The sequence below is a fragment of the Varanus komodoensis genome, unplaced genomic scaffold (genome assembly GCF_004798865.1).
Source record: "Varanus komodoensis strain SLA01 unplaced genomic scaffold, ASM479886v1 scaffold1, whole genome shotgun sequence".
NCBI lineage: Eukaryota > Metazoa > Chordata > Lepidosauria > Squamata > Varanidae > Varanus > Varanus komodoensis.
Genome location: NW_025335268.1, coordinates 35,090,494 through 35,100,918, shown reverse-complemented (window position 1 = coordinate 35,100,918; position 10,425 = coordinate 35,090,494). Strand labels below are relative to the sequence as shown.

Sequence of the window (10,425 nt, the reverse complement as noted above, 5' to 3'; positions counted from 1 at the left end):
GGGAGGACCAGAGATCTCTTCAAGAAAATTGGAGATATGAAGGGATCTCTGGTCCTCCCTATTCTATTGTTTTCTTCTATTTCTTTGCACTGTTCATTTAAGAAGGCACTCTTATCTCTTCTAGCTATTCTCTGGAATTCTGCATTAAATTGGGTGTATCTTTCCCTTTCTCCCTTGTCTTTTGCTTCCCTTCTTTCCTCAGCTATTTGTAAAGCTTCCTCAGACAGCCATTTTGCTTTCTTCCATTTCTTTTTCTTTAGGATGGTTTTAGTTGCTGCCTCTTGTACAATGTTGCGAACCTCCGTCCATAGTTCTTCAGGCACTCTGTCTATCAGATCTAATTCCTTAAATCTAGTTGTCACCTCTACTGTATGTTCATCAGGGATATGATTTAGGTGAAACCTGAGTGGCCTAGTGCTTTTCCCTGCTTTCTTCAATTTAAACCTAAATTTTGCAACAAGAAGCTCATGACCTGAGCCACAGTCAGCTCCTGGTCCAGTTTTTACTGACTGTATAGAGCTTCTCCATCTTTGGTTGCAGAGCACAGTCAATCTGATTTCTGTGTTGACCATCTGGTGATGTCCATGTGTACAGTCATCTCTTGGGTTGTTGGAAAAGAGTGTTTGCTATGACCATCGTATTCTCTTGACAAAATTCTACCAGCCTGTTCCCTTCTTCATTTTGTACTCCAAGGCCAAACTAGCCTGTTATTCCAGTTATCTTTCGGCTTCCTGCTTTAGCATTCCAATCCCCCACAATGATAAGGACATCATTTTTTGGTGCTAATTCTAGAAGGTGTTGTAGGCCTTCATAAAACCGGTCAACTTCAGCCTCTTCGGAACCAGTGGTTGGGGCATAGACTTGGGCTACTGTGATGTTGAATGGCTTGCCTTGGATTCGAACTGAGATCATTTTGAAGATTGTATCCCACTACTGTTTTTCCTACTCTTTTATTGACTATGAAGGCTACTCCATTTCTTCTGAGGGATTCTTGCCCGCAGTAGTATACCTGATGGTCATCTGAATTAAATTCACCCATTCCTGTCCATTTTAGTCCGCTGATTCCTAAGATGTCGATGTTCAGTCTTGTCATCTCGTTTGACCACATCCAGCTTACCTTGATTCATAGATCTTACATTCCAGGTTCCTATGGAGTATAGATCTTTACAGCATCGGACTCTCCTTTCATCACCAGATACATCCACAACTGAGTATTCTTTCAGCTTTGACCCAGTCACTTCATTCTTTCTGGTGCTACTAGTACTAGCCCTCTGCTCTTCCCCAGTAGCACATTGGACACCTTCTGACATGAGGGGCTCATCTTCTGGCGTCCTATCTTTTTGCCTTTTGGGGTTTTCATGGCAAGGATACTGGAGTAGGTTGCCATTTCCTTCTCCTGTGGAGCAGCTTTTGTCAGAGCTCTCTGCAATGACCTGTCCGTCTTGGGTGCCCCTGCATGGCATAGCTCATAGCTTCATTGAGCTACACAAGCCCCTTTGCCACAACAAGGCAGTGATCCATGAAGCGGAATCAGCATCATAGAACTACTTATAAGAAAATAGGCTTCAGATCAGGTTGAAGAGCTTCAACCCTAAACATGCTTACTTGGCAATAAAGCCCACTGAATTTAATGTGACTTCCTTCTGAGTAAACTTGCATATGATTTGATTTGCAAAGTCAAGTTTGTTTCTACCAGAAGAAGGTACTTTGTACTCCTTTCACCATCAACCTGACAAGTTTTAAATTAGTACTCACGGCTCACATATTAGGCTCATTCTAAATGGGCTCCACCCTTAGAAGCTATTTCAACTTAAACTGGATAAATAGAGCACTGCGGATGGAAATGCATTAAACTGATTAACTTTTAATGATGGAACTGATAAACATTGTTCAACTTTCCCTCTGCTGGCCATGATTCGAAAGCATGTAACAGAAAGGGAAGTTTTTTGTGTTAAGGAACAATGTTTGAGCTCCTTATTTGTCAAAAAAACCCTGTTAAATTCAATAATACTCAAACTATGAAACAAGAATCACCAATATAGTAGACACACAGTGATCATGAGTTCACTGGTAAGAGGTGTAAGGTGATAAAAACCCAGGATAATTGTCAAGGTTTGGCACCAACAAACAGGACTTGATCAAAGGGCAAATTGCTCATCGTCTATCTCTGCGGTATATACAATGCAACATGTTTACGCACACACAAGTATAACAGTGAAATGTTCCTTGGTTTCACTAATATTTCCCACGATATGCTTATTTTGTGTTTCAGAAAACAAAACAGGAAGTTCCCAGTGAATATAGAACTGACTGTAGGTAACTTATCAGTCACTGAGGGCATGATTTCATGCATGCTTAGACCAAAAATAAAGTCCTATAGCTTCTAGCATTATCCAGTCAGCATGTTTCTGTTTAAATATGCTGGCTGGATAAAGTTGCTCCCTTATTTTCTTAAATAAGAACTCCTCAGCAATCCTGTGACATTAGAATAAAAAATATTTCAAGAAAATATTCCAAATGTTTGTATATTGAAATTTTATGTTATTTTGTTTTATTTGTATTTATTATTTTCCATGTTTACTACACTGTACTTATGTTTATGAACCACTGTAAACCTCCCAGAAAGCTGCATCTGTTAGGTGGTATATAGATATATAAATGAAATTAATAATAATAATAATACCTAGATGGCTGTTCAACCAGTTCCTAGCATAAGAACTTACACCTTCATGCAAAATCCCTAGATAATCTAAGTACCTTTAACAAACTCCACCTGATGAGCCCATCAGAGAAAACAATCATTGATGGGTTTCCGTTACACAAGTAATCATAAAATTTCACTTACTGAAATCTTTCCATGCTTTGTGAGTTTTCCGGGCTGTATCTAAAGTTGTTATCTTTCTACAGCAAATCCCACAGTAAGCAGCAAGTGACATTCTGTAAAGTATGAAATTCTCTTTTAACAGGTCTTAGACTTCCTCTTATACTTTATCCTCATTTGCCAGCCATCTGGCATTGCTGTAGCTAAGTGATTATAGAGACTGCACAACTTTCTTCAGGAAATCTTTGAGTTCTGTGCTGGATGTCCATTTAATCTTATTCCGTATACCACAGATACTCAGATATATGTTGCAGGGGCAGATCATGGACTGCCCTGATGCATAATACGTGTAGTTCCCTTCCAACACCATGAAGAATTACACCATTACTCTTAAAGTCTTGATAGTTGCAGTAACTCTTTCCTGAATTACATCTGAAAGCATAATTCACACATACACACAAGAACTTCACTTTTAGTACTCAGAGGAGCATACTATTTAATGGGTATTCATACTCATCAAAAGGATACAAGCTTAAAACTGCAGCTCAAGTAGAGGGAGAGAGACAATAGCCTACCCACTGAGAGGGTGTGTAATTCTGTTGCATCTCTGCATTAAGGGATGACTAACCGATCTAGTCACATCCCTTGCAAAGATACAGCAGAGTTTTCTTAGAAAAACCAATTAACTGGCAAAATGCAAATTTAAAGCAGAGAGTATCTTCTAATGATGGGAAGTTAGGGCTCACATAACCCTTTGATAATTTAAAGTAATATATTCCTTACTCTGAAACCCCAACACTTAGTTCTCAATTACTAAATATGCAATGAAGAACACTGAGACAAGATCCTTTCAACACTTTTGAGTCTACAATCATCAGCACACTATAATAATGTATAGGACTAGACAGTCGAATCTAATAAGCTTTACCCCATTTGGCTTCACCTTTCCACTTCTAAATATGCAGTTAGATTAGATTGTAAGACAGCTGTCTAAAAAATCAGAGCTAATCTTGTTATAATTTGCATTTTTTATTTATTTATCCTCTTCAGAACTGACAAAATTGAGAACCTAACTGAACATACTAAACAAGTTTAATTGTAAGAAGGTGTCGTTCATCTCAGTGGACTTTAATACAGACATATGCAATCTCATCTATGCCTTTCCATTTTAAAGACTCCCAAAAGCAGCTAATCCATTTTTAAAAGAAAAAGATTGTTTATTCATTATTTAATTAGATTTATATTGCATCTTTTTTCTTACAAAGAACTCAAAGTGGCTTACATAATTCTCCTCCTCTTCTCTCCTCCTCTTACCACCACCACAACCACCCTATGAGGTGGGTTGGGCTGAGTCTGTGACAGGTCCAAAGTCAGCCAGTTGGCTTTATGGCTGAGTGGGGACTAGAACCCAGATTGCCAGAGCTGCAGTCCCATGCTCTTACCCACTACACCACACTAGCTTTCCCTCCAACTATAACATGATTTAGAAAATGCAGAAGATTTACAACTACCCAGGATAATTACTGAATATGGAAACATGATTAACATGTTCTCACTCAAATGGCTCTACCAGAGCGACATCCTTATGGGGAATGAAAGGATTGCAGCAATGGAGCAAGAGGGCCTTCCTTGGAAGGATGTTCCACATATGTTGTTTATTGACCAAAATCACCAGACCCTGTGCACCTACTTACTGTACTTCACATGGTACAAGGATATAGAGAAAGTTTTTCAATTCAGATGGGTTATTTCTACAAGTCAAGAGACATGCAGGTGTGGATAGTTCCCAAGGCTTGGCTGCCTGTGCCTTTTACAATTTAATACTGCATAGCCTAGAATGTGCCACATAGGATAGTATATACAAGAAAGACAATGTAAAAATTTAAAATTGACTATCTATTATAAAGTAGATATCCATCCTATGAGGGCTGAGAATTATTGTACTTGCAGTCCAGTGCATTGGGAGAATGACAGATTGATAAATGCTGTTATAAACAGTACATCTGAGAAATAATCAAAACAAAGGGGAAATTAAGCATCACTTGTGTAAAAATGACCTTTGACTTCAAGGCAAACAAAACTGCTTGAGCACAACATTTTGGCTTTCCTTTGACTTACAAATCAGTATTGGAAATCAGATTAACTCCTCTGCAGCAAGTTTTCCTAAGAACACATGCAAATGCAGAGATAACTTTGGGAGTCTGTATATTCACATTGACCAGAAGGTTTTGTAGACGTTAGAAGTGAAGGCTCTCTAAAGAGTTATCCCATACAATGCCAGGAATGTTTCATTTAGACCTAAGTCTTAGGGCACTATCCTCATGTTTAGGCAAAAGAATCCTACAACGCCAAGCATTCTCTAGCTAGCCACACTGAGGAACGCTGGAAGTCGTAGGGCTTTTTCCTGTCTAAACATTAATCCCTATGGAGGTTAATGGGGTTTGTTCACAAGTAAAAGCGCATCCAATCTTAGCACAACTTAAATCCCAAAAATTTCAATGAACCTACAAAAGCTGAACTACAATTCTTCGGTTATATGCAGGACACTGTCGTTTGCTAACAGACCGCTGCTCTGAAAGCTGCTTGTTCCAGGAGAAAGTCAAGCCCACAATTCTTATATGAAAGCTGTAACAGCCACTTACGACCATTCACAATCCTCCACTAAGTTGATTCCTCTCACACACGAGGACCGGTCGGGAGCCCCAGGCTTCGATCACGCCCCTGTCCCCTCCACCTACCTGTCCATTTCTCTTCCCGGTCTCAGCAGTACGTAGCAAAGCTTCCAAACCCAGCCTATGCTATGGCGTGAGCGCAGCACTATCCAAAACCCAACTGCGCAAGCGCGACCACCAGGTTTCGGCCAATCCGAGGGCGACTCAAGGCGGCGCTTGCGCACTCGAGGAGCGTCCCTCCGGCTCTGTGCGGTTCTGCGCCCACCACTTCCGGTTGCTGGACCAAGGCGGCTGAGTTTTCTCGTCGTCAAGGCGACGTTGCTTGTTGAGTGAAGCGTAAGAGGTTTTCGTTGTTTGTTCTCCGCCGTTACCTCTGTTCAGGCAGTGTAGCCGTTGAGACCCTCCCCCATTCCCGCCTTGCCTTGCCGGTTTCTTCGTCCACCGCACCGCGTCAGCTATGACTCTTACCAGTTAAGCCTTCACAGATAGGCTTGAGTGATGTTTTCGTCAATCCTGAATGGTGAAAATTGGTTTAGGCCAATAAGGGGAGAAGCGATGCGCGTCTTTTAGATAAAGAGTCTGTGATGGCTAATAGTCTGCTCTTTTTTGCAGCTAGATATTCGACACTGTGACTGTACAATGCATAGTCACATTGTTACATGCCAAGTTACAAAAAAGGGGTATAAGTAGAATACTTCAGCGAGGTTGCCTGTCTTAGCTTTTTAAAGCAAACACCAAGGGCTTCCTAAAAGCTTCCACGAATGCACCGCTGTCCATGCAGATTCTCATCACAATAAATTAAGTTTTATCAGTCTCCGCTCTCTCCTCCCTGCTTGTTTGTTGTGTCTTTTTTCTTTCTTTTTTTTTAATTGTAAGTCTTTGGGCAGGGCTTGCCATATTCCGCTACTGTTCTAGGTGCCTTGTTGGCTGCTTTGAGATACTTAAATTTAATAAATTGTAAGGTGACATAGGAGTCTTTGTTCTTTAAGCCCAAAAAGACTATGCAGTGTGCTTAAAGCTCCTATGCCAGTTCAAAGACTAACAAATTGATTTTGCTATAATCTAGCTATACATCTGTTAGTCTTTTAAACTTTCATAGGGATTCTTACAATAAGAGTTGAAGTCTTATTGAGTACATTGGGTTTTATTTCCAGGTGGATTTTATGTGTGAGAGAGAATGATAAGCATAATTATACATGAGGTTTGAAATTATGAATGATCTAAGTAACAACTTTTTTTCTCTTTAAATATCACTTGCATGTTAAGCACTTAAACTGCATTAAAGTAAATATTGGCACGCATACTGAATTATATTAATTTGTAATGCAGCCAGTTGTTTACTAAATGTAGGGTGATTTGCCAGTGCAGTGCTGTGACTGTTTTTTTGAAAGTGAGTCCAACTGGGTTCAGCAGGACTTAATTCCAGATGAATGTGCATACACTGAGGCCTTAAAAGCATGGTGAAATTTGATTTTTATTTTATTTATTTATTTAGTAAGCTTCTATGCTGCCCCATTTGCCAAAGCCTTGGAGCAGCTCACAACAATAAATAGATGCATATTAACCATATAAAACGATATAATTGGAGATGTCCTGGCCAAAGATATAAAATCAATAAATAATGTTAACAATTAAAATGATGTTTAAATAAAAAGGTCTTGGCCTGGCGCGAAAAAACAAATAACGACTAACTTTTTGTTAGTTTGATTAACTTTGGTTTATCATTGTATTATGTTTTTCTCATTGTTTTCTTTAGGAAACTGATACTATTGGGAAGATGGTGAATGTTTTGAAAGGAATACTTATAGAATGGTAAGCAGTAGCATGTCTACAATGCAGTCTTACTCCTGCCATGCAGAATGTCTAGTACAAGAAGCCAGTGGGCTAAAGAGCAATTTTTGTTACTGTACTTTATAAATAAAATGTTGATGTGACTGGAGACTATAGGAAAAAATGGAATAGAGGGCACCCAGGGTCACAAGGAATAAACAGGAATGCTTGATACAGTAGAACACAATCCATTAAGCACAAGTCTTCTGTGTTATCAGATAGTTTAATTTATAAAGGAGGATTACAGAATGTAACTAAATTCAAACCTTTATTCCTCCATGTCTCCATAAGAGCCTAACAGGAATTAAACATCTTCCTGTCTGCCTGAGTATATGTTCAAAATTACTTCTTTTAACTACTGCAAAATCCTCTAAGTATTCTTGAATGAAATCATCTCAATCAGGATATCTGGAATCTGTGGCCTTCCAGATGTTATTAGACTACAAGCCCCACCATAGGCCATACTTGCTGGGGCTAATTCAAGTTTGAATTGTGCAACATTTAGAGGGGCATAGGTTTCCTACCTTTGATCTAACCTTTGGCAGGTTTGGGGATTGTAACTGCCTTAGTTGCCCTAATATAGGCTAGGCAACCTGGTAACCTCCAGATGCTTGGGCTATACATCCCGCCATCCTCAGCCAGCATGGTCAATAGCAAAGGATCAGGAGAGTTGTAGTCTAAACATCTGGAGGGCACAAGTTCGTCTATGCCTGTCCTAGTAGATTACTTATGCCAGAAGATAGACAAGTGGAATGCAACCCTATAGCAGCTTCTTGATATCTCAACAGTGTTTGATACTTTCAGCTGTTCAATTTCCATGGGACTGGATAGACTTAATTCCTGGAAGATAGGATTCAGAAGATGTTTGTGCTCTATCATATGATTTTGTGGTGTAGGTTGGCAAGATTCCATCTTGTACATATTAAACTTCATGGGAGACATGAAACTTTATGCAAGTCAGCTGTAGTTTTGGCCTGTTGGGTTATCAATATGTTGATCATAGCCAACCTTATTCACCTGATTCGAGCAAGGCAGTGGAAACTCTGGACTAGTGTTGTCTCCTGTAAAGTCCTGTATGGGAAGTAAGCTGATACTTTTCCTAACAAGTTGGGCCATCTGATTTGGGCATTAGGCTGCACCACATCTTGGATGGGGCTGCACTCCTGCTAAAGGTTCAGGTCTCTAGTTCCTGGATGTTTCTTCACCTAGTGCTTCTGTTGGATGTGTGGGCAACAAGGGATGCATTTTTTAATAACTTCACCTGGTGTGTCAGCTGCTGTCATTTATACCCTAGTTATCTCCAAGCTATACTACTATAATTCACTCTGTGTGGTCATCAGAAAAAGGTCAGCTGATGAAAAATACAAATGCCAGTGTATTTACTGGAATAAGGCAACCAGAATATCTCACACCTATTGTGACTGACTTACATTCATTGCCAGTCTGGTTTCAGGCTCAAGTACAGAAGCTTGTTTTAATCTTTGAAGATGTAAATTACTTGGAACCAAAGCAATAACACAGCCCTTAAGATCCTTATGTTTCTCCTCATGTGCTGTGGTCATTATCTGAGTCTCTGTGCTATACTTGTCAGCTAATTGAAGCATGGTGGGCAACTTCAATGATAAAGACCTTGGAATGACTTCCTGGTTGAAATTCTCCAAGTACAACTAACAGTTTTAGCCAAAGCCACTATAAATGTTGAAGGTCAAAAGCTGATTGTTTATGAAGGCCTTCAGCTGATATAATTCTTCTCTCCTTATTATGAATACATTATGACCATTTTCTTTGGTGCCTTCATCTTGGTTTTTTCATGCTTTGAAATGCCTTTTGTTAATGTTGGGGTTTTAATGATATCTACTGATGCTGATGTGATTTATTGATTTTATTATTGTATGGATATTTTACTGTTGTGAGCAGTAAAAAAATGCAAATTTTTTCCTGTATCTTTTCTCCTTAGGTTATAATGTAGTTCATATTTTTACTATGTAAACAACTGTTTAGATGAAATAGAGTTGTATTTTGATAGATTATGTTGGAAACATGGTATGAAAATTTATATAGGTCAGTCCCACCTTTAACCTTTAGTAGGGGTCTTAAACTGAGGCCTCTCCATTTTTCACAGTAATTCTTTAGCACTGGCAACTATATCCTTTTTCTAAAGCTCAGTAACTAAATAACTCTACAAGGATTTTATTGTTCAATAAGTCTTCTAAAATGTAGTCAATTTTCATGACTGTTGATAAGTAACAGACCATCCTGAAAAAGAAATCTTGAGCTGTATTGGAGCTCTGTTATTCCAAAGACTTTAAAACTTAAATCACTGAAGTATCATATAATGTGACCCTTATTTTACTCATGTCTCCACAGTGACCCAGCCATGAAGCAGTTCCTGCTGTACTTGGATGAGTCAAATGCCTTGGGAAAGAAGTTTATCATACAGGACTTGGATGAAACACATGTCTTTGTGTTAGCTGAGATGGTTAATTTTCTGCAGGAGAGAGTGGGAGAGTTAATGGACCAGAACTCTTTTCCCATTACACAGAAATAGAAAGTGGAACTGGAGTTATCTGTCAAGCTGCAGTCAATAGATGTGGAAGTGAAAGTGTGTGTAGATTTTTCTGGTGACTGACTTGGAGGAGATTGGATAGACATCGTCATTATAATAAGGAAACTATGTATACAGTTCGTATGTCAAGAACTGTCTATGATCTTCCTTAGTGTGGGATGCATGACTATAAAAAAGTTTCAGTGACAGCTTATAAAGCATCTGCTACTGCAAATGATTTAGAGTGTACAAATTTGAGTTTATTAGGCTCTCCTTTACGGAATATTGAAGAATAAATGTTCATATTCAGTAACAGTCTGTAATTCTCCTTTATAGAGTAAACCATCTGAACCATATCGGACTTGTTCTTAATGGATTATATCACTTTTTGTTTCTTCACATAGCCAGAGGAAATGATAGACTTTGACAAGTGTATATTACTATACTTAATTACATGGAATAATTTAAAACTGTGGCAGCCCAGTCTTATGCATGTTTACTCAGATATAAATCTCACTAGGTTCAATTATGTGTCTTCCCAACTAAATATATATAGC

The 10,425-nt window shown here is 38.9% G+C and overlaps 2 protein-coding genes across 4 annotated transcripts in view; one reads left to right on the top strand and one right to left on the bottom strand.

Moving 5' to 3' along the window:
- Positions 1 to 5,622, bottom strand: part of SERAC1 (serine active site containing 1) — a 32,766-nt gene extending 27,144 nt beyond the window's left edge. The window contains exons 1-2 of one of the 3 annotated variants that reach the window (XM_044421996.1): positions 5,560 to 5,622; positions 2,846 to 2,937 (exon numbers count right to left, since the gene is read on the bottom strand). In XM_044421996.1, the coding sequence (XP_044277931.1) occupies positions 2,846 to 2,937; positions 5,560 to 5,567 (100 nt within the window). In that variant the 5' untranslated portion in view covers positions 5,568 to 5,622. Of the gene's footprint in view, positions 1 to 2,845; positions 2,938 to 5,559 lie in introns of those variants that run through there. The other 2 variants (XM_044422005.1, XM_044422010.1) reach the window with 2 other exon arrangements.
- Positions 5,623 to 5,714: 92 nt separating this feature from the next.
- Positions 5,715 to 10,224, top strand: GTF2H5 (general transcription factor IIH subunit 5). The gene is made up of 3 exons (XM_044448759.1): positions 5,715 to 5,829; positions 7,250 to 7,305; positions 9,691 to 10,224. Exons 2-3 carry the CDS (start codon positions 7,271 to 7,273, stop codon positions 9,869 to 9,871), a joined length of 216 nt encoding a protein of 71 aa, XP_044304694.1. The 5' UTR covers positions 5,715 to 5,829; positions 7,250 to 7,270; the 3' UTR covers positions 9,872 to 10,224.
- Positions 10,225 to 10,425: the final 201 nt, after the last annotated feature.